At 37.3% G+C, this 24,464-nt stretch overlaps 1 protein-coding gene across 3 annotated transcripts in view; it reads right to left on the bottom strand.

Annotated features, from left to right (window-relative positions):
* The window catches only part of dennd4c (DENN/MADD domain containing 4C), a 74,366-nt gene that overhangs the window by 11,639 nt on the left and 38,263 nt on the right, over positions 1-24,464 (bottom strand). The window contains exons 12-23 of one of the 3 annotated variants that reach the window (XM_056462221.1): positions 21,880-22,098; positions 20,096-20,241; positions 19,671-19,709; positions 16,070-16,200; positions 13,578-13,710; positions 10,001-10,207; positions 6,028-6,156; positions 4,272-4,419; positions 3,691-3,828; positions 3,467-3,595; positions 3,171-3,320; positions 63-1,168 (exon numbers count right to left, since the gene is read on the bottom strand). In XM_056462221.1, coding sequence (XP_056318196.1) covers positions 63-1,168; positions 3,171-3,320; positions 3,467-3,595; positions 3,691-3,828; positions 4,272-4,419; positions 6,028-6,156; positions 10,001-10,207; positions 13,578-13,710; positions 16,070-16,200; positions 19,671-19,709; positions 20,096-20,241; positions 21,880-22,098 — 2,675 coding nt within the window. Of the gene's footprint in view, positions 1-62; positions 1,169-3,170; positions 3,321-3,466; positions 3,596-3,690; positions 3,829-4,265; positions 4,420-6,027; positions 6,157-10,000; positions 10,208-13,577; positions 13,711-16,069; positions 16,201-19,670; positions 19,710-20,095; positions 20,242-21,879; positions 22,099-24,464 lie in introns of all 3 variants that reach the window. The other 2 variants (XM_056462220.1, XM_056462219.1) reach the window with 2 other exon arrangements.

A 24,464-nucleotide genomic window follows, 5' to 3' on the forward strand; every position in this document is an offset into this window, starting at 1 on the left:
AGACCAAGCTCATGAAAACCTCTCTGGATTTCTTCACACATTTCTTTCATTTGGTCTCTCACCTCATCATCTGAGTAGGAGTAGGCTGAAGCCACTGCATCCCACATCTTACTGGCCACATTGGCTGCCTGCTTCATGCCTGATTTGAGCATATCTACTTTGGGGCCCACTAGAAGAGAGTCCATCTTGATGCCTGAAATGGAGTTGATGACAGAGCCTAGTGAGCTGCTCTGTGACGATTTTACCAGTGCGGTCAGCGATGACGACCTCTGGCCTGCAGAGCCCGGGGTCTTGGGGGACTTGACAGCAAACGTCTTTGAGCGGGTGACAGCAGGACTAGGTTTCGGATTCTCTGTTGAACTGGCCATTTTGACTGGGCCAATCGGAAGGCTTGACCTTCTTTCTAAAGACTGCTTAATTGCTGGAGAGTCTGGACAGTTTATGGATTCAGGGTTTAATCCCGGTTGCAACTCCATGCTGGGAGATCTAGCAGTCAGGGGGCTCTGGAGGCTCATGTACATCTCAATCTCATCTGCAAGATTCCTTGCCACCAGTGGTGGAAAGGTCCGTGCGGACTCCTGGCTCTGAATGGAGGTTGCGTCTTCAGTTTCCGAAGCAAAGAGTGAGAGTGGATCTGCTCCCATTTTGACATTCTCCCTCTCCACAGCTTTAGAAGAGGAGACGCCACTGCCTGGGGTTCGGCCAACTCGTTCACTGCTATTGGATTCTGTTGCTGCATTATCCCGCTTTATACTTTTCTCCACTCCCTCTGCTGCAGAAGTGAAGGATTCATGTTTGGTCTCCTGCTTATCCTCATGTTCTTCCTCTTGGAGGGCAGGGCTTAGTGTAGCCTCCACCTTGAACTCTTTAAATGGAGCCATGGTGGCAAAAGGAGGAGGAGACTGGCTGCCGGAGAACACGGCTGCAAGAATTTTTGCATCCGCACCCATGTGATCAGCACTGAGCTCCAGACTGCTTTTTTTCTGTAGCATGCCAGCTTTGCTCTCTGCACTAAAACTGCAGCTGCGCTCCATGAAGGCCTTTACCCTTTGCTGCTGTCCAGACTGCAGAAGCTGTGAATCTGTGGTTACGGTATCATCCTCCACAGACAAGGCCACATCTTCACTCTTTTTACGGGGCATGAACAGCTTACCTGTGCAAACACCTGCTGAAGACACAGAGGACAAAGAGCGGTACTTACTTTCATCAAGTCCAAAACAAATACTGTATGAAATATCAGTGCTTGCAAAATAACACTGCATCAGAGATACACATACATACATATACAGTAAGGTCCATAAATATTTGGACATCGACAATGTGGGACAATTAAAAAAAATTTGGCTCTATGAACCAATACAATGGGGTAATTTGAGGGTATTTACATCCAAATCAGGTGAACCCGTAGGAATTACAACAGTTTGCATATGTGCCTCCCACTTGTTAAGGGTCCAAAAGTAATTGCACAATTAGCTTCTAAGCTGTTCCATGGCCAGGTGTGTGTTATTCCCTCTTACAATGAACAGATAAAAGGTCTAGAGTTCACTTTAAGTGTGCTTCGCATTTGCATCTGGAAGCTGTTACTGTCAACTCTCAAGATCCAAAGAGCTGTCACTATCAGTTAAGCAAGCCATCATTAGGCTAAAAAAAAAACATCAGAGAGATAGCAAAAACATCAGGCATGGCCAAAATAAATGTTTAGAACATTCTTAAAAAGAAAGAACCAGAACCAGTGAGCTCAGCAACACCAAAAGACCCGGAAGACCACGGAAACAACTGTGGTAGACGACCAAAGAATTCTTTCCCTGGTGAAGAAAACACCTTTCACAACAGTTGGCAAGATCAATGTATGTGTGTCAAAGTCAACAATCAAGTGAAGACGACACCAGAGTGAATACAGAGGGTACACCACAAGGTGTAAACCATTAGTGAGCCTCAAAAACAGGAAGGCCAGATTAGAATTCTAAAAAGCCTGGGACAGTGCTGGAACAACATCTTATGGACAGATGAGATCAAGATCAGCTTGTACCTGAGTGATGGGAAGAGAAGAGTATGGAGAAAGAAAAGGAACTGCTCATTATCCTAAGCAGTGAAGCATAGTGATAGTAGTGACATGGCATGGGCATGTATGGCTGTCAATGGAACTGGTTCTCTTGTATTTATTGATATGTGACTGCTGACGAAAGCAGCAGGATGAATTCTGAAGTGTTTCATGCAATATTTTCTGCTCATATTAAGCCAAATACTTCAGGAGTCATTGAACAGCGCTTCACAGTGCAGATGGAAAATGACTCAAAGCATACTGCAAAAGCAACCAAAGAGTATTTGAAGGGAAAGAAGTGGAATGTTATGCAATGGCCAAGTCAATCCCCTGACCTGAATCCGATTGCGCTTGCATTTCACTCGCTGAAGATAAAACTGAAGGAAAATGCCACCAAGAACAAGCAGGAACTGAAGACAGTTGCTGTAGAGGCCTGGAAGAGCATTACCAGGGATGAAACTCAGTGCCTGGTGATGCCTGTGTGGTCCAGACTTCAGGCTGTGGGAGGCACATATGCAAACTGTTGTAATGACAGTTGTAATGACCTGATTTGGATGTAAATACCCACAAAAGAAATGTTTCATTTCATTGTGTTTGTGTATAGAACCAAAAATGTTTTTTTATGGACCTAACTATATATACATTTTTGTCTTCAGATGCAAAATTTTAGATTAGGGAAAGATTAAGTTTTTTTCATGGTCTTCAAAGTAAAATAACTCAGCATAAACAAATGAGGCTGGGAATAATAATTTTTGATGGAAATTTCAGATGGCACTTAGAGGTTTTTGCATCTGAACTCTTCTCTCTCACACACACACACACACACACACAAATACATATACACACACACACACACACACACACACACACACACACACACACACACACACACACACACACACACACACACACACACACACACACATATATATATATATATATATATATATATATATATATATATATATATATATATATATATATACATATATATATACATATATATATATATATATATATACTTAGATACATATATATATATATATATATGTATATGTATATGTATATGTATATGTATGTATATATATATATTGTATAGCATACATAGTATACATTTCCAGTGACTAACCAGTTTCTCCCCTGCCTGCAGTGTGGTCAAAGTGGACAGGAATATCAGTTGAGGGTTTTACAATGCTGGCTACACATGGTGCTATTTCAGCAGGGCTAGGGGGCTCTGTCACAGCTACAACACTGTCCACAGAACTGGCAATATCTTGTCCTATAAAGAGTCAAAACGGGGAAAATCTTTAAAAAAATGATCCATGACAATGTGTCGCTGTAAGAGAAACTGCATTCATGAATATGAATAAATACATATAGAAAACAATTGGGTTAAGTAAAAAGAATTAGCTTGCAATGCAGCACCATTTTGGGTGTTGGTTTCTTTGCTACTACAGGTGTGGTTGGTAGTCAGAGGTGGTGAGGTTACAGGTTCTTCTGTATGTTCCTGTGGTAACTCATCTTTAGATCCATAACCCTGATCAGACTGAGCAGCTTATTAAATCAAAAACATAAAACATGAGTCAACAGAATAAAACAGAATAATTTTGCATCACAAATTATATTTGAACCACACAGAGCTACTGTACCTGTACTGTAGTGACCGTCAAGAACATCCTCAACTAAAAGGCTGTGGGAGAAGAGAATGTGTTCCTCGACAATACAGTCTACGCTTCCGTGACTTAGCCTGTCTCCATCAGAAACTGCTGCTGTACTTGCTGAAAGCTCTATGTAAAAGCACATGCCATTTCACACGTCATTTCATAATAGTGGTAACATAAAATCCAACTAAATTATATCAGTCACTTTTTAATTATGTTAAACTTGTATAAAATGAGTTTTGCACATAAAACGCTTGTTGTATTTCTTAGTAAATCAAAATCTCATGTCCATATAAACATATTCTAAAGTGCTCCTCGTTGAAAACTTTAAATAAAAAATCTTTACCTGCCATTTCTGAACATTACGCTTACAATTATAATATAATATTTAGCCAGGTGTTCCACAAATGTGTACTAAATATTTTAAGTGAACTTCATCATCATCATCATCATCATCATCTACTGTCAGGCATCCGGACAGGAATACAGGACATCTTTTCTGACCAGAATGGAGACTAAAATTTATCCTCAGAAGAGAATCCAGAGGGGAAAGGAGGACGAACCTGTACCTGTGCTTTTCAGAGAAGGTCCTCTTTGAAGAGTGGTCCCACGTAATGCCTGTTTAAACTGCACCACTCCTCGCACAAGGTTTCTCATTTTGGTCCACATGAAAAGACCGCTACGGTTGCGGCTTGGCCAAGGACTTTCCAGAACAGCCTGGACAAAGCAGAATCATATACAGGTCAGGGGACTGACATGACATTTACAATGCTCCCTGTTCACAGGAGGAACAGGAACCCATTTTATTTAAGATGCTAAATATTTAAGTTATTAGATGAAAGATCTTTGCTGTGGCATGAAAAATACAAGAACTGCAGTACACTAATCTAATACAGGCAGAGCGTGATTAATTTAAGGGATGGATGGGAGCCCCAGGGCCCAAGCAAGGAAATGCCTGTTGTAATTAGCTGTGGAGGGAAAGAAACATACAGAAGAATTGGCAATTGAGTTTCCGTTTGAAAGTGCATTGTCTACAGATCTATGGTAACATGGAAAATAAAACCAATATGTCATGTAACATCCTGTGAAGTCTCCAGTGAAATGTAACCTTCTCAGTTGAGTAACATCAAGCACAGGTTGCAGGCATAATAGAGGAGAATAGTTAAAAAATGTGCACTGATTTTGATGTGAAACTATCCACTATTTAATTGGACTAGTATTTTGTCCAGAAGTAAAGGTTTAAGGGATCAAATGACTTCATGGATTTTTTTCTTATAAATATGCTCACTTTACAAAACATTAATTAATCATTCCAAATCAACTGAGTTATGTGGTGTGAATTAATGGTGGGTTATTGTTATGTTTTAAATAATCTTTTCCAATGAAAACAACAACAAAAACTGAGAAAATTTAAAAGAGAAAAGAAACAAAAAATGTCTTTCTAAGGTAAGTGTAAAGTTTTCTTTTGCGGTAAACTATTCATTTCTGCTTCTGGAAAATGTGTGCATATAGTTATTGAAGCTTACATTAATTAGGGTTAATGTATTGACATTTTTAATGTGTAGCCTTTTTTTATAGTTTGATTACAACTTTTAATTTTTGTCTAAGAAACTGCTGTGGCACCAAGACAGACTTGAATTCTAAATCTCAGGTCTGTATCTGGCAACAAACAATTATGAAAATACTTAAATGTCAGATTATTTTACTAATTTATCGTTAATAAGATGACAATTCCATAAATATGCCTTCAGGTTCAAAGCACCAGAGCAAATCTTAAAAATTAACTTTATGAACTCTGGAATATTATTTAATTCATGTTTAAATCATCTGCAAATTGGACCATGAAAAAAAATAATGCTAATCAAAGCAAATTATGATAGTAGGTAGTGCTGTCGCCTCACAGCAAGAAGGTCATTGGTTTGAGCCTCGGCTGGGTCAGTTGGCGTTTCTGTGTGGAGTTTGCATGTTCTCCCTGCGTTTGCGTGGGTTTCCTCCGGGTGCTCCAGTTTCCCCCACAGTCCAAAGACATGTGGTATAGGTAAATTGGGTAGGCTAAATTGACCGTTGTGCATGAGTATTAGTGAGTGTGTATGGATGTTTCCCAGAGATGGGTTGTGGCTGGAAGGGCATCCGCTGCGTAAAACAAATGCTGGATAAGTTGGCGGTTCATTCCGCTGTGGCGACCCCAGATTAATAAAGGGACTAAGCCGACAAGAAAATGAATGAATGAATGTATTGCGGTATCAATACGCAAAGAATCAGGCGTCTTCATTGCTCTGAGGATTAGTGATGTAGCCCACTTTTAACTAGTGAGAATTTCCTTACCTTGTTGTAGTATCCATAAGTAATAGCGTTGGGTTCAACTCCAGCCTTTTTCATCTCCATTAAGACACGCACAGCCATGACGGGCATCTCCCACAGACCACATAACTGCATCACCACACGGTAACACACCTGCCAAACACATGCAGTGAAATACTCAGACTATAAACAGCCTTTTTTTATTTCAAAAAATTATTTGAACTATATATTGTGTAGCTCCACTTTTTGGAGGAGTGGAGAGCATGAGACTGTGAGACTCCAGGGACAAACGAGTCTTCGCTTCAGCCTCCTGTGCCTATACTGCAGCTCTGCACAAGACGTTTGGCCAGAGGAGAAATGGTCGTGACCAACTGAGCCTGGTTTCTCTCAAGGTTTTTTAATCTTTCACTTTCGCCAATTGGCGATGTTTTTTCCTCGCCGCTGTCACCACTGGCTTGCATGGTTCAGAACTTGTAGAGCTGCGCATCGATGGATTTGCTCTTCAGTGTTTGAACTCTCAGCAGTGAATATTAAACCACACTGAACTGAACTGAACTAAACTCTGAAATCTGAACTGACACGGTTTCAATTTACTATAATCATCTATTTGAAGCTGCTTTGACAATCTACATTGTAAAAGCATTATATAAATAAAGATTAATTGAATAGCTTTTATTTAGGGGTAGCCAACATGGGTTATTAAACACCACCAGTGACAGTAAAACAAACTGGAACAACAATCAAGAAAAAAAATCTGAATTCATTCACAAGTTATTGTATAACCAACTTAATAAATCAGTTTTATTATTTAACTGAATAAAAAGCTTTAAAATAGTCACAGGTACTGCATTCTTGACTGTCACAGATATGGTCTGTATCGTGGACTAAGTTCTTATCAGTTTTCATGTAGATTGTCCCTGTTTTTGATGCCAGTCATTTCCATAGTTACTGATTTTGCTCCACACCTGGGAATCATTTAGTTATTCATTTTCATGCTGCGGTCACACTAGAGTTTGAGCTTGCGAAATACGGCACTGTGAAAAGGGGCGGGATTAAACAAGATGATTAGACATTTAAAAAAGCAAGCGATTAGTCCATGTTTTAAATTTCTGTCCAGAGAGGTCATGTTTTGATCTTCGATTGGTCTTAAGCAATCATGCGATGTGATTTCGCAGGTCAGAGTTCACCAAGCTTGAACTTTCCAATGCAGCGAACTGCGGAACTTGTCACACGAGCTTGCGTTTCCGGTCTGATGCATTCGTGTACGTATAAATGGAAATCTATAGGGCAAAAATAGCAGTGTGACCGCAGCTTTAGTTGTATTTAATGCCCTTTCACAGTTATGCCATGATCACACTAGAGTTTGAGCATGCAAAATTCTGTCGTATGGCGCAGTGAAAAGAGGCAGGATTAAACAAGATAATTAAAAGTTTAAAAAGTGAGCGATTGGTCCATATTTAAAATTTCTGTACAGAGAGGTCATGTTTTGATGTTCGATTGCTCTCACGCAGTCACATGATGTGATTTCACAGGTTAGAGTTCACCAAGCTTGAACTTTGCAACACATCCAACTGCAAAACTTGCCACACGAGCACACGTTTCCGGTCAGTCGCATTTGCGTGCGCATGAATGGAAGTCTATCGGGGATAAAAGTGAAGTGTGACCGAGGCTTTATGCTGCATCTGAAACTGTCCCACCCATACCCTCATTAAATATTCCCTCCAATTAAAAGAGTGAATTTGAGCCCTGGAAAAGAAGCTGTTTTGTTTGTACTTTGCTGGTTGATAAAACCCTCAAAGGTATTAGATTCTTCTTGGTCAGAACCTGTGATAGCTATTTACACTTAGCAAGCTGTCTATTAGTTAATGAAAGAGTACTTTAATTTCTGTCCTTTATACAAATGTTACTTTATTGAAATAATATTTTAAAATGAAACTTGCAATAATACGCTTCCACTATGGATGATATTTTGTGGTCAGACTTGTAAATTGATTCGAAGCGCAAACTCTCATGGTGCATTATGAGTATTTTCTAACTGTGTACATTGGTTGGGCACTCATTGTTGTGGTGCATTGTGGAAATTATTGAGTGGTTTTGGACACCGCTAGAAATGGATGTTGCTTTACATAGTGCACTATTTAAGGTTATAGGTGGCAATTTCAGATACAGCCATAGTATTATTCTTGAAACTGAATAGTGATAGTAATATAAAATAATGGTAATATACTTGATCCTGCCTCAACTCTCCCTTGTTGCAACCAATGCTAACATAATTGCCATAAGATATACAGGTGCTGATCATATAAATACAATATATTTGAAAAGTTGATTTATTTCACAAATTCCATTGAAAAAGTGAAATTTGTATAATGATTACATTCATTCCACACATATTTCAAGTGTTTATTTCTTTTAGTTTTGATGACAACTTATGAAAACCCCAAATTCAGTATCACAGAAAATGTGAATATTTGGAAAAGGTTCAGATTTTAACCACCTGGTGCCATTCTCTAATCAGCTAATTAACTCAAAAAAGGCCTTTAAATAGTATCTCAGTCTAGTTCTGTAGGCTACACAATCACAGGGAAGACGGGTTACACCTTGCACAAGGAGAGCAAGGCAAAAAAATCATTGCAAAAGATGCTGGCTGTTCACAGAGCTCTGTGTCCAATTACATTTATAGAGAGGTGAAGGAAAGAAAAAGATGTGGTAAAAAAAATTTTAAAAAAAGTGTACAAGCAAATGGGGATAACCGCACCCTGGAGAGAATTATGAAACAAAACCCATTCAAAATTGTTTAGGAGATTCACAAAGAGTGGACTTCAAGAACTGCTACGCACAGACGTATGCACGACATGGGTTTCAGTTGTCGCTTTCCTTGTGTCAAGCCACGATTGTACAACAGACAGTGCCAGAAGCATTTCGCCATGGGCTAAAGACTGGACTGATGCTGAGTGGTCCAAAGTTATGTTCTCTGATGAAAGTAAATTTTCCATTTTCTTTGGAAATTAGGGTCCCAGTGACTGGAGGGAAAGATGAGAGGCACACAATCCATGTTGCTTGAGGTCCAGTGTAAAGTTTCCAGCCAGTGATGATTTGGGGTGCCGTGTCATCTGCTGGTGTTGCTTCACTGTTTTCTGAGGTCCAAGGTTAGCGCAACTCTATACCAGGACGTTTTAGAGCACTTCATGCTTCCTGCTGCAGACCAACTTTATGGAGATGCAGATTTAATTTACCAACAGGTATTGGTACCTGCACACAGTGCCAAAGCTACCACTACCAAGGTATCCCTGTACTTAATTGGCTAGCAAATTCGCCTAACCTTTACCCCATTGAAAATCTATGGGGTATTCTGAAGAGGAAGATGAAATATGGCAGACCCAACAACGCAGAAGAGCTATAGGCCACTATCAGAGCAACCTGGGCTCACATATCACCTGAGCAGTGCCACAGACAGATCGACTCCATGCCACGCCGCATTGCTGCAGTAATTCAGGCAAAAGGAGCCCCAACTAAGTATTAAGTGCTGTGCATGCTCTTACTTTTCAGTTGGCCAAGATTCCTAAATGTCCTTTCTTTGTTTTAGACTTTATCAAAGTTTTTAAAGTTTTTCATTTTTCAAGTTTTCTGAGATACTGAATTTAGGGTTTTCATTATTCATTCATTTTCTTTTCAGCTTAGTCCCTTTATTAATCTGGGGTCACCACAGTGGAATGAACCACCAACTTATCCAGCATATGTTTTACACAGTAGATGCCCTTCCAGCTGCAACCCATCACTGGGAAAGGGTTTTCATTAGCTTTTCATCAAAATCATTAAAAGAGATAAAGACTTGAAATATATCAGTCTATGTGGAATAAATGTATACAAGTTTCACTTCTTGAATGGAATTAGTGAAATTAATAACCTTTTTGAAAATATTCTAATTATATGATCAGCACCAGTACATGTAAACCTAAGATGTATACACATTCACGCAAATATATTATCATTGTACCTCGTCAAGCACTTCCACCTCAGAGCTCCTCATCTTGAGCAGAACATTGAAGGCCTGCTGCATGGCACGGGGTTTGGACTGTGCAGTACGCATGCGAGCAGGAAGACAGATGAACCACAGACTATAGCAGTGACTACTCAGACACTTTGCCCACTGGGGTGGATTGGAGTAGAAACGCTTCGCTAATTTGTAGGCCATTTTGATTTCCTGTGTGTAAAAAAAAAATTAAATAAAAATCATGTTTTAGCTTTGAGACCCGTTTAAAGGGCGTTCTATATTAAACAATCTTGAAGTGCAGGAGTATATTAGAGGAACTAATTAATCAAACACACAAACTTTTTGTAAATATACTTTCTGCAAGTCATTAAGCAATTCATTCCTTTTGAAAAGCACCTCAGTGGAAATTGTTTTATTTTTCAGCATGAAAAAAATCCCAAACACATTGATGCATTGAAATCATACTTGAAAAGGAAACTGATGAAACACAGACAGTCATTAAATGTCCTCTACAGACCACAGAGTGTTTGAGGAAGTTATTCTATGATTGGTAAAGATCAGCTGATGGTGGTTTACATTTTAACCACTGCACATAAAATGAATGACTCTGAGTAACTGCTATTACAACACAGACTGCCTGAAACAAAAGACTGCACAAAAAGACACTGAAATCAATCACAGTACACTGAAAATACTAGGCTAACATTTTCTGGATGACTTAATTTTTCAGGAGATCCTATTTATGCTTTCAATTAACATTATCCACTATATATATATATATATATATATATATATAAAACAAACGTTCGGAAAATTATTTTGCATGATGTTTCACTATTTTACTATTTTAGAATTGTTGATGTTTAAGGTATGAGGTATGTCCATAGATTTATTAATTACTTATTATAACACCAAGTGTCAATTCAAATATAAGCATTGAGAGTTGTTATACAGATGAGGGCAGATGGCCGAAATTTTGTGCATTTTATCTCCTGCTTTGAGTTATAAAAAATAATAAGAAAGAAACTTGTACAGTGTACATATAAATATAGTGGAGATTGAAGCAAAAGAACAGCCTACAATTTCCGAAATTTCAAGGTCATCGTTTAGTCTTATTTAAAGTTATCTCAAATTAAGTAAAATAGCAGTTTTAAAGGGATTGTTCACAGAAAAATGAACATTTCCAAACCATTTACTCACATTCAAATGGTTCAAAACTTTTATGAATTTCTTTGTTCTGTTGAACACAAATCAAGGTTTTCTGAAGAACTTTGGAAAAAGCAGTCATCGGCATCCATTACTAGAAACAAAAAATACTATGCAAATATTCTTTTGAGTTCAACAGCAGTGTTGCTAACTTAGCGTCACTAGATTTAGCAACTTTCTTTCAAAACAGCATCTAGTGACAAATCTAGCGACTCTTGGGCCAAAGTCCTGCAAGCATGAGTTACTGCTTCACGGGTACAGTTCCTCTCCCTGCATCCACTCTGGTCAGTGAACGCTGATAGCGGAACATTCTGTTGCTCAGATGCAGACATGAATGAGCTGTGCGTGTTGACACAGAACAATCATATATCTGCTGCTTAAATTGAAACTATTTTACTATTTATTCTACTCTATCAGGTATATCACTCACAATAACACAAATGTAGTGAAACGTAGTATCTTCCGAACTACATCTGAGAGATTACACTGTACTAAAAACACTGCACATTATTTTAATGTATTCAAAGAACTACTAACTTCGTTAAACCGATATACATATATAAACCATTTATATTAGTCAACATTCGAAGTGAATCAGTTTTTGTTTTTCAAAATTGGCCAATAGGACAAGAATGTGTGTTGTTCAATAGTTTTAAGACAACTTTAATGAAGTGTGATGATCCTCTTCAAATGTTGACTAGAGTGCGTGTGGTGCAAATATAAATACTACTTATTAAACACAATAGAAACAGTTAAAAATAGGACATGATGACGTCAGTAATACTCACATACATCATTTAGTGACTTTTAGTGACTTTGAGCAAAGCTTTCGATTGAAAATAGCTGACAACACTGTTCAACAGAGGAAAGAAACGTATAGAGCCCCTATTATGGGTCTTTGAAAAGTACCTTTCATGCAGTGTGCAACACAGGTCTAAGTGAATGAAAACATTTAGCTGAGGATTAAATCTGAAAGTGCACCTTGTTTTAAAATATAAATTTTTTAAATAAAAGATTCAACCCAGAGTCATTTAAGTGATTCATCGTTCGTCCGGATCTTTTGCCTGTTCATATTGATGTTGACACGAAACAATACCAAATATGAAGTGCCGGATCCGGTAAAACTTGAACGCACCTTTCCCTTCAAACACTAGCAGAGTGCGGGTGTGTGTGGGACTGATCATGACAGAAGATGAGTAATGAGTGAATGTTCTGGTGATTAATGCAATAATCTACCCTGCAAAGTGGGATTCGTCAACCGTTTGTTAAAAGAAGGATCAGAAAAGACTACTGACGTATGGGACTTTGTCAGAGCTTGACAGAAACTTACCAGTACACAGTTCATGGATAAGTTTTTTCCTCCAGTTCACAAGTGTAAGTAAGTGCAATTAAAATGGTTGCCTCCTTGTTTTGTCTAGCTTCCAAAATATGTATTTAATTGTGTTTTGTTACTTGTAATCACTCCACGTGGCTTGTACAGTATCTGTTTAACTCTTTATATTCACATATTGCATCTAAAACCATATTAAAAAAGCGACGCATGCCACTTTGTTTACGAATTTAAATGAGTTTGTGAGCTCGCGATACTCTGCTGTTTGTCGTTGCTATGGCCACCATCAGGCTTTCCTACACGCGTGTGGCAGTCAACTTTCAAAATAGTTGAGCTTTTGCCACTGTGTGGATTATTATTGAATGTGTGTCATGGTTAAAAATAGAGCAATATGCTGGTGTTTAACTGCATTGCTTTAATGCACTCCTGCATTGGGCTCACACATACACTCTGACTACTTCAAAAATGTTGATAAGCAGTGGTGGGCATTTCTCTCTATCTCGCGCTGAACGCAGTCGACCGATCACAACAGACTGGGTCATCGGACCAATCAGAGCAGTTTAGCATTGTGCTAAGGAGGGCTTTGGGAACAGATGAATTGCTGCATGATTCATATGCGAGTCGTTGGGATTATTAGGTAAAAATAAATGCATATTATAAAACAATGTGTTTTTTGACCTTGCATGCATATCAGCCTGTTGTTGAAGACCCCCAACACCAAAATATGACCTTTTATAATGCATAAAAGGGGCTCTTTAAACTGATTTGGAACAGGTGAAGGATAAATGATGTAAATGATGACAGAATTTTCTTTTTGTCCACTGTAGACTGCACACATTTTGAGCAATGAGGAGCAATGTTTTGAGCAATGTTACTTCTACAGTAGGTGGGAAATCTATATCTGTTTATAAATTGTACATTCATTTTGATATCCACTGTATGCAGGTGTAATGAGTGAAATGTAAATCTATAGTGCATAGGCTCTGTAGTATATAAGCATGGTTTAAGAAATTCTACAAGAATATAATTGAAGAAATTCTTCACCTGTTTTGTTCTTTTGGCCAGCAGGGCAGGACTGCTGGACACACTGGACCCTGCAGCTCTTGTGCTTAATGCTGGCCTCAGTTCTAGTGGACGATCAAACAACTCCAACCGTAAACTAGGGAAATTCTTATAACTGGAAAAACAGAGTTAAAGTGGAGCACAGAATAAAAGAAAAGCTACACAATTTGAAACAGAACCTGGTAACATTTACAAAGTTCCATCACTTAATGTATTTACTAACATGAAAAAAGTATCATCACTACATGTATTACAGTACTTATTCATTTTTGTTAATCTTAGTTAACAATAATAAAATGGACACACGCTCAAAGTACAGGAAGTTTGAAGCTGAGTATCCTGCACAAATGTGCCATTTGTGATTAAAATATATTAAAGCCATAGTTCACCCAAATCATTTAAATTCTTCCATCATTTACTCACTCTTGACTTGTACCAAGTCAGTTTTCTCGTTCTGTAGAAATGAATGAGGATCTGATGAAGAAATGAAGATATACTGAAGAATGTTGGTTTACTGAGTTCCATAGCATTTGTTTTTCCTGTTATGGATGCCAATGCTTACATTCATTAAAACATCTTTTGTGTTCAAGAGAATAAAAAAGCTCAAAAAGGTTTGGAACAAGTCAAGAGTGAGAGAATGATGGCAGAATTTTTTATGCTGTTAATATATTTTAAATCACAAATGCCACGTTTGCAGAAGATACTCAACACAACACAAAACGACTGACATTTAAGTGCATAATCTTTATGGATTACAACTAGATGAATCCTTATTGAGCTTTTCACTCATTCACAACAAAGACATCACTTTGCACATTAAATTGGTAAGATGTTATGCATAGTTTGTATAGAAGCTCTTTATGTTCAGATTGACTTTTTTTGCCCTGTCTTGTTGCATAATTCAGTTATGGACATATCAAACTAATGCCTTACCTACAATAGCAACACAACACAATACAAAAAAAAAAAAAAAACCTGGAAAAGAAAATGCTCTCCATTACTTTTAGAAACAGGTTGTAAATGAGCTAAATTTAGAAAAGCATGGGACAAAAAGCCTAAATGAAACAGAGAAGGCTACTACAGTGCAAACAATGCCAGTAAGAGCAATGTGCATGGCCAGTCTTTAGGCTGTACTCTGAGTGACAGACAGGTAACCAATACCCCAAGAGAAGCAAGAAAGTAGATTAAGCTGACCTTGTGCTAATCAATAAGGCTGTTTTAGAAGTGATTAGAGCTAAAGAAAGCATAAACCTCACAACGATTTAAATATTACTGCAAACACCGGTGAGACCCTACACTAAAATAATCAAGGCTACAACACTCACTCTTCCATCCTTAAACAAGTCTTTCTTAAAGATAAGAAAGATTGTAAATAATGTTTACATTTCTAATGTGTATTTCCTGTTTGTATTCTAATAAAGTGAACGGAAAGATGAATTAGTTAGTTATGATCATTGCACCATTTCTAAAATAAGAACAAAAAAAAAAAACGAATGATAATTGTGCCCTATGTCTATGTACATGTCAGTGCTGTACATTTACACTTTTAAATGTCATTAATAAAGTGGACACATTTGTTGAACTACAAGATTAGGCTAACAGATCTCTTTGAGGTAAATCTATGAGTGAATGGTAAAATCCATATAAATGCACTGTTGGTCAAGATGCAAGATAACCAAGAACAAGTTCATCCTCTATCTTTTTAAAGAAAGTTGAAGTGAGGCAGATGCACTAAATGCCCCTGTAGGCTGCTTGCAACAGGTTTCGATTTGTACACATTGGAAAGAAACATCAAACAAAGTGTTGTAAATATCAATCTGAATAATCTTATCAGTTTCTTGTTTTTTTTTTTTCATTACTGACTTTTATTTATTTACTCATCCTATTTCATAAAAAACTTGAAGCAAAGTTGACCTAAGTAGCCCTTTAAAGTCAGAATAAAATTGAGTTACGGCAGTCCTTTCTTTCTTATTGTGACAGAGTACAATATATACAGTACGAGTAGTGAAAGGGCAAAAAAGGGTAGGTTGTTTGTTTTACTTCAATAAACTGTCAATTAAAGTTTTATTCAATTAATTGTTAAAAAACTATATATAGAGGTGTGTTTTAATCAAGACAGTGGAAATACTCATTTAAAATGTTTTTGAACAACAGGCACCAGGTGTCCAAGTGTCTATGGGAAGACACTAAAACTAAACTTTGGGGGAAAACAAAGTTGTCTAAGAAACCATCTGACTTAAACCAGAAATTGGTTAAAAAAAATGTATAATAACAACAATAATTATAAGAAGAAGAATAGCAATTATAGCAATAGTAGTTATTGTTTCAGCCTATTTGAAGATCTTTTAACCTGCTACTGTACTAGGAGTAATTCTGACTCAATGATGACAAAGAGTAATTAAACTGGTATTATAAATCATGATCAAAATAAATGTTTTTGTTAGTGTTATTGAGACTTCCAATGTGTATTTTACCTGTATTTGGGAGGGGGGTCAGCACCATCTTCCAAAGGGGGTTCAGGAGGCATGACAAAGACTGTGTGCTCACTCTTCTGGGACTCGTCCAGTTCCATCAGCCTGGTGTCCTCAGACAATTCACCTTCAACCTACGCCACATGGTTACAGTCTTCAAGTCTACAGGTATTGTGATTATTTTGTCTTATTGTGTTTGTATACAATTGTTGCTATCAAATATGAATAATGTATGAACCACCCATAATGCCCTACAATGTAACGCAAGGTGCTATGCAAGCATTTTTTGCTAGTTTCAGGCTGGCGCTGGGGTTATTTACATGCCCGGTGCCATGTTACTCATTCTTTCATTTTCTTTTCGGCTTAGTCCCTTTATTAATCAGGGGTTGCCACAGCGGAATAAACCGCCAACTTATCCAACATATGTTTTACGCAGTGGATGCCCTTCCAGCTGCAACCCATCACTTCGGAACACCCATACACTCATTCCCACACATACACTGGACAATGGACAATTTAGCTTACCCAATTTACCTATGGCACATGTCTTTGGACTGTGAGGAAAAACCGGAGCACCCAGAGGACACCCACAGGAACCATGCAGAAATTCCAACTGACCCAGCCGGGGCTCGAACCAGCAACCTTCTTGCTGTGAGGTGACATCGCTACCCACTGCGCCACCGTGCCATCACTGTGCCACGTTATATAAATTGCAAAAGCATTTGCACCCATACACATGCTAGTCTGAAAAGGAGATGTGTTAAGGTGAACTATTGGTGGGTTGTTATTTTAAGGCAACTGAACTAGACCGTGCCATTGATCAACTAAAAGCCATTGATCTAAGTCAATGGCACAGATTATTTTTTTAATATTTAAAGAGTGTGTTAGTGATATGCACCTTTAGTCTTGTCCACAACACACGTATATGTTGTAAAACTCACAGGGAAGCAAAGCAGCACACAAGCATCTATAAATGCGAAAGAATTGAAGGATTTAAAATGTTAAATATTTTTATTTTCTACATATTATAAAAATATTAAAAACGCTACCTCCTGTCACACCTCCTTCACCTCAGGGGGCTTTGGTGAAATCAGACTCGTTTTGTAGATTGTTACGAGAATAAGGACAACCTTTCAGACCATGCGCTGGACTTAATAAAATGAAATAGCAAAAAGAGTGCCCTGAGTGAACCTGCGCTGTGCCCTTTAGACCATGCGCATAGACAGTTAAAATAGAGCCCATGTTTGTGTGTATGTTATGTGCACACACACACATTACATGCATTATTCCAATATGATAGCCACAATTGCAGCAACAAATAAATGGGATATAATAAAGGTGCTGCTGCTGACATAAGAATTGTACCAGATTTTGGTAAAAACTCAAATAATCCAAAAATACAAACAAACCAACAATTTGTTTTGTTTCATAAAATTTGTTATATGGAATAACAATGGAGTGACACAAGGAGAATATAGTCCTTTAGTTCTTTTTTTCTGTTGGATTCAATTAAGGTGACTAGTTGTGCCATTCTTGCAGTTTTATTTTCTTTTTGATGTTTGGGATGATTGTCTTGCTGAAATGTCCACCCTGGTTTCATCTTCATCATCCTGCTAATGGGACTGAAACAGCTAATATTAATTTATAATTGCGAAAGGCAAGGTTGCTTAACTACTTAAAGATTTCTGCTATTGTATGGGGTTTCCATGCCTTTATACTCTGCCCTTACTTTACAGTGCATCTGGAAGGTATTCATAGCACTTCACTTTTTCCACATTTTTTCAAGTTACAGCCTTATTCCAAAATGGATTAAATTATTTTATTTCCTCAACATTCCACACACAATACCCCATAATGACAATGTGAAAAAAAGAGTTTTTGAAATTGTTGCAAATTTATTAAAATAAAAAACCTGAAAAATTACATGTACATAAGTATTCACAAACATTGCCGTGAAGCTCTAAATTGAGCTCAGGTACATTCTGTTTCAACTGATTATTCTTGAGAGGTTTCAGCAGTGATCGGAGGATAAGGGCCTTAGTCAGTGAGGTGATCAATGAGCCAATGGTCACTCTGTCTGAGCTCCAGCATTCTTCTGTGGCAAGAAAAGAACCTTACAGAAGAACAACCATCTGTGCAGCAATCCACCAATCAGGCCTGTATGGTAAAGTGGCCAGATGGAAACCACTCCCCGCATGGAATTTGCCAAAAGGCATCTGAAGGACTCTCAGACCATAAGAAACTAAATTCTCTGGTTTGATGAGGCTAAAATTGAACTCTTTGGAGTGAATGGCAGGCATTACATTAGCAGAAAACCAGGCACCGCTCATCACTAGGCTAATACCATCCCTACAGTGAAGCATGGTGGTGGGAGCATCATGCTGTGGGGATGTTTTTCAGCAGCAGGAACTGAAAGACTAGTCAGGATAGAGGAAAAGATGAATACAGCAATGTACAGAGACATTCTGAATGAAAACCTGCTTCAGAGTGCTCTTGACCTCAGACTGGGTTCATTTTCCAGCAGGACAATGATCCAAAGCCCACAGCCAAAATATCATTGTAGTGGCTTCACAACAACTCAGTGAATGTTCTTGAGTGGCCCAGCAAGAGCCCAGACCTAAGTCATATTGAACATATCTGGAGAGATCTGAAATGGCTGCACAATGTCACTTCCCATCCAACCTGATAGAGCTGGAGAGGTACTGCAAAGGGGAATGGGCAAAATTCTCAAAGACAGATGTGCCAAGCTTGTGGCATCATATTCAAAAAGACTTGAGGCTGTAATTGCTGCCAAAAATGCTTCAACAAAGTATAGAGCAAAGGCTATAAATACTTCTGAACATGTGATTTTTTTAGCTTTATAATTTTTAATAAATTTGCAACAATTTCAAAAACAATTTTTTCACATTGTCATTATGGGGTATTGTGTTTAGAGTTTTGATGAAATAAAGGAATTTAATCCATTTTGGAATAAGGCTGTAACATAAAAAAAATTGGAAAAAGTGAAGCGCTATGAATACTTTCCAGACGCACTGTATGTGTTCAGTGCATTTTCCTGTGCCATTTTATTTTATTACACATAACTTATTTTCTAAACTAATTACTTTTTTCTTTGTATGTATAGATTACTTTGGTTGTTACTGATACAGCAGCACATGCACATATACACTACAATAATATATATATTAATATATAATATATATTAGTTTTATCCACCTGCAGGCAATTCCTGGAATTTTCCATTACTCTCTCCATATTATTCCCATGCTAAGAGTGTTTATATAAATTATGTGCCAATCCATCCAATGGCAGATGGCAGAGTAAATTATTTACTGCACTAAACCAACTGAGTTGCATATGAACAGTAACAACCATCTGTTCTTACATCTGCTGTAAATGTAAATCTAAGATTAAGGCCCCTCCAAAACTCTGAGGTAGTAAAACAGAGCATCGTAGCTGCATAATGATATTTTATGTGATCATAGTTTATACTCTTAATATAACTTTGGCAGAATGCTTTTCAATTGCTTTGTCTTACACTGGTGCAACATTAATCTAACATTAAGCATGGAACAGTAACACCATACTGATAGCATTGCCTCACCTTTGTACCCTTGTCTGTCCCTTTGTCAGAAGGAAAAAGCTGAAAGAAAGCCATGTGGAACAAATTTAGTTCAAGGAAAAACTCTTCGTCCCCTGTTCTTCCAATTGTAAAAGTTCCCTGTTAGTGTTTTAGAAATAAAAGTACTTTTCATAGGCAGAATTTGATTATAAAAACAGATGCAATGTTGTAGAGTTATCAGGTTTTTAGCACTTCACAAAACGCTTGAAAAAATGCTGTGTACTTGATTGTTTGTGTATGGTAATGTACATGTGATAAGTAGTAGTATACTTTGGGTTTAAGCTAGTATGCGCAACTGTAATCTTAGCAATTAAATCATATTTAATTAGTATGTACTCTTAGTATCTTAGCGGGCACCACTAATAATGAAAATATTTTTAGTGTTGTCAAATTGATGCAAATCTTACTTTTCGAATGCAGTCATCAAAGAAAGCCAGGCCGGTGTCTTTGTCACTGACAAAAGTACATTCCTCGATGAAGCGGATGAAGATCTGAGTCTTGGTGAGCTGAGAGTAGAACTTCTGATGAGCACGATCTCTGCTCTTCAGGAATCCTAAAAGAAGAGACAGTTGTTTATAAATATTCTTATAAATCATACCTAATGAGGTATTCTGAAAATGTAAAAATGCAGATCGCTTCCTGTGAGATTGGGTTTAAAGGTTTGGGTTAGTGCTATAGGATATACAGTCTGTAGAGTAGAACAGGGTATATGCAGGAATCCTAAAGGAAATTTCAATACCTTTTTAAGACTTTTTAAAAATCTCAGAATATTTTAAGACATCATCGCCACTTCAAGTACTAATCAGTATCAAACCTTTACCTTAATAAACAGTTGCTAATAAACAGTTGTAGTTAAATACATGAATGGAGCACAACCATGCAACAGAACTTAGACAAAGCTAGAAAAAATTAATCTTGAATGAATAAAGTACGTGGTTGTTTTCAGCGACAGGCTTCAGCCACTGTTTAAACTTACATTATCTTATTTTGCCATTAAACTTACATTATCCCATTTTGTCGTCTGTTTTGCTCTAGGCACGGCTATTCAATTCGTTTGTCATGGGGGCCAGTTCATGAAAAGCATCCCAAATAAAGGGCCAGAGAGATATGACTTGCAATATGAGTGATGACATAACAGCATATAAGAACCCATATGTTGTATTTTTGCTCCTTAAGACACCCACGTTAGCTTTTTCTACATTAAAATGCTAATATATTGTATTTTGAGACTACATAATATCAGTGCATTGCACAATGTGACTATTTTTTACAAACAATTAAATGTTGTATTTCAAAGCACAACAAAAAGCAGTGCATTACTTAAGTAGGCTTCTTCTACATTCAGACACATTCATATGTTATGTTTTGAACTGCACATGGATGCAACAATTATAGATTTTGGTTGTAAGATTATATACTCTGAAGAGTTATCATGGTTTCACAGTTATCATGTCTAATGTAAATTTAAGCTTTTTATTAGGCAAGTATTTGAATTAACTGTTGTTATTATCTGTGTTCATATATACATAATCATTTTAATAATTTGTACTAATTCGTCTAACATATCTTTTGTTTACATTGCACTGAAAGTCACACACAACTCTCACCGCTACGGCGTGAGATGTTTTCTATTCGGTTTGAAGTTTTGTTCCGTGCAACAGAAACACGGCGTTGAGAAGCCTTTAAGCTTAATTATCCAAATGTTTTCGGCTGCTCGCACCACTCGCTTAATGTCAAGTGATTCACGCGCTGCACAGCCTTCAACTGCAGGTCGTGCTGTATTGAACAGACACACGTCACTTCATAACTATAGCGAAAGTTTTTCGACTGAACCAAATTTATTTTTGATGTCTTGGTCACACTATTTTGAGGGCCGGAACAAATTGCCTCGCAGGCCACCAATTGAATAGCCCTGCTCTATGGTTTCAAAGCTACAGTACTGTTCAAAGATTTAGGCACTACTGTTAAACATGCTGTAAAATGAGGATGCTTTCAAAAATATAAATTAACTTATATTGACTAAATCAACATTTTATTTGACCACACGTTGTATTTAAAACACTCTGTACACTTGATCTGTACAATCTCACATTAAGATTGATCCCTTCAGTGTTACAATGAGCAATGGAACATCTTGCAGACAGAAAACCCAAGATCTCACTCCATTACTTTATTCTTCTTAAGCAGTTACCTTGTAGGTCGTAGAGCGAATCTGCAGCAGTAGCTTTTTCAGAAGGTGCTTGTGTGATGGGTTTGAGGTAGGTTCGATAGCCCTTCAGTATGGAGGCCATAAAGCGCAGGAACACTTCTTGAATCTCCATCTCCAGCTCAGTCTTTTTCTTATGCCAGGTGAAGTCAGCTTCGATAGGGGTCATCTCCACTGCCAAGCCTTCTGGGGCTGTACGCCGAACTGTACAGAAAAAAAAATGCTGATATGTTAGAGATTAATTTATGGTGACAGAGAGAGCTCAATTGTGCTGAAAGTTAAGAAAACACATGCAAATAAACCGAGAAAACACATGCAAATTCTCACAAGCAAATAAGAAATGTGATGCAAATAGTGCAGATCACAGCAGAAATATATTGAGGGAGGCTAAAATTGATTAAATTGAAGTTTGTTGTCTATATTAATGTTTTGCACGGTAGCGCAGTGGTTAGTACTGTCTGACAGCAAGAAGGTTTGAGTCCTGACTGGGTCAGTTGGCATTTCTGTGTGGAGTTTGCATGTTCTTCCCGTGTATATATTTATATATTTATATATATATATATATATATATATATATATATATATATATTTTTTTTTTTAAAGATTTATTTTTGGCAATTTTGTCTTTATTAGATAGGATAGTATTTAGGACAGAAAGTGAAGTTGGAGAGAGAGAGAGAGGGGGTAGAGAAATGTTTTCGAGCCGAGATTCGAACTCGTGACGCCATAATGTGCTACTGCACCATATGTCGACGCGCTAACCACTAGGCTATTTTGCCAACGTTGCTTGTATATTTTAACCTATATTTTTGTTCTCCAACAAAATCACTTACTTTGAACACAAAGCATCCAAGTTTGTCACATTTTGGGGTCTCCCAGCATATTTCTATTGTGGTCTGTGCTATTTACAGTGTGTTTGCTGTCAAATTGATGAATTTTTGTGATGAAATTTGCAAGTGGTTTTCTATTTGCAAGTGTTTACTTAACTTGCAGCACATTTGATCTCTCTCTGGCCCAATATCGAACCATGACCACACCTTATATCAAGAGAGTCTGGCTGCAGACTTGCATTTGCACGCTCAGGCTTGCACTCTTAGGCACCCACGCTTCCTTCATTTCTACTAACTGATTTATTTTGTCTTTGCCATAATGACAGTAAATAATATTTTACTTGATATTGTTTAAGATACTTCTATACAGCTAAGTGACATTTAAAGGCTTAAGTAGGTTAATAAGGGTAACTAGGCAGGTTAGGGTAATTAGGCCAGTCATTGTATAACGATGGTTTGTTCCTTAAATCGGTGTTTAAAAAAATTTAAAACGGCTAGACAAATTTTTTATTCTAGCCGAAATAAAACAAATAAGACTTTCTCCAGAAGAAAAAATATACTGTGAAAATTTCCTTCCTCTGTTAAACATCATTTGGGAAATATATATATAAAAAAAAAAAAGAAAAATAAATCAAAGGGGGCTAATAATTCTGACTCCAACTGTATGTGTTAAGTTAATTGAAATTACTGGTTTACTAATTGTCTAACTGAAACGAATAGCAGAATGTCATGTTTAATCAGCAAAATTAGTAGTATGTACACAATTGGTAGTACAAAATGGTTTTGTCCTGCTTCTTCTACACTGTTTCCCAGATCATATTAGTGCATTTGAGTGATATTTCTGTATTTCATTTAACTTTATTACAAATGCATCAATCAATATTGCTAGGTTAAAAAGAAAACCCTTGTGCCACAGCGCATGTCATGCTTCACTATGTATCACTGAACTTTATGCCCTGCCCTCAAACACAGTCATGCATAATTATCCAAAAATTTAAATTACATTGTGCTGTTCTGAAATTATTTGTGCTTTAACCACTATTTAAATAAAGAGTTCAAAGTTACTGTGCCTAAGTGTATCATTGTCTGGCTGTTCAAGATTTATTGAATATTTATTCTAATTAAGTTTTGGTTTTCCTGATTTTTATACTCTATCGACAGACAAAAGACTATGTCGTTGTCATTTGACCTGCAGAGCTGAGGCTCATTGCCATTGCCCCGAGTGCAGCAAAACTGTTCTTAGGAGATATGTTATGGAAGCTAAGGGGGTATTGGCAGCCTGTTTTAAGAAACTAAGAAAAAGGAAGCTATATAACACCTTTCAGTTAAAAGTATTAACGTACACTAATACACACAGAATTACACAAATACTGGCATAGTACCTTGTGATTTTTTAAGTATACTATGATGTTTGACTAAAAGGATTAAATAAATACAGGAATCAGGAATCATCATCAAAGATATACAGCCTGTACTGTGTAGTGGGTCAGACACAATACAAATGGTCTTTAAAGATCCAGTTTTGAAACAAACATGCAGTTAAGTGTAATATTCATCTGATTGTGTGCCATAAATTGTTAGGCAGTCTATGCAAGTATAAATGTACTGTATTTTGTGTTGGAGGATGAACTGCTTCAATTGTATAAAATTAAAGTATTAGAATTTGTTGACAACATTGTCATTGGCAAAGCAAACAAACTGAAAATATTTCCGGATTATTAGTGTCGATTGCAAGTGACA

This window comes from Danio aesculapii, chromosome 7 (genome assembly GCF_903798145.1).
Source record: "Danio aesculapii chromosome 7, fDanAes4.1, whole genome shotgun sequence".
Taxonomy (NCBI): Eukaryota; Metazoa; Chordata; class Actinopteri; order Cypriniformes; family Danionidae; genus Danio; species Danio aesculapii.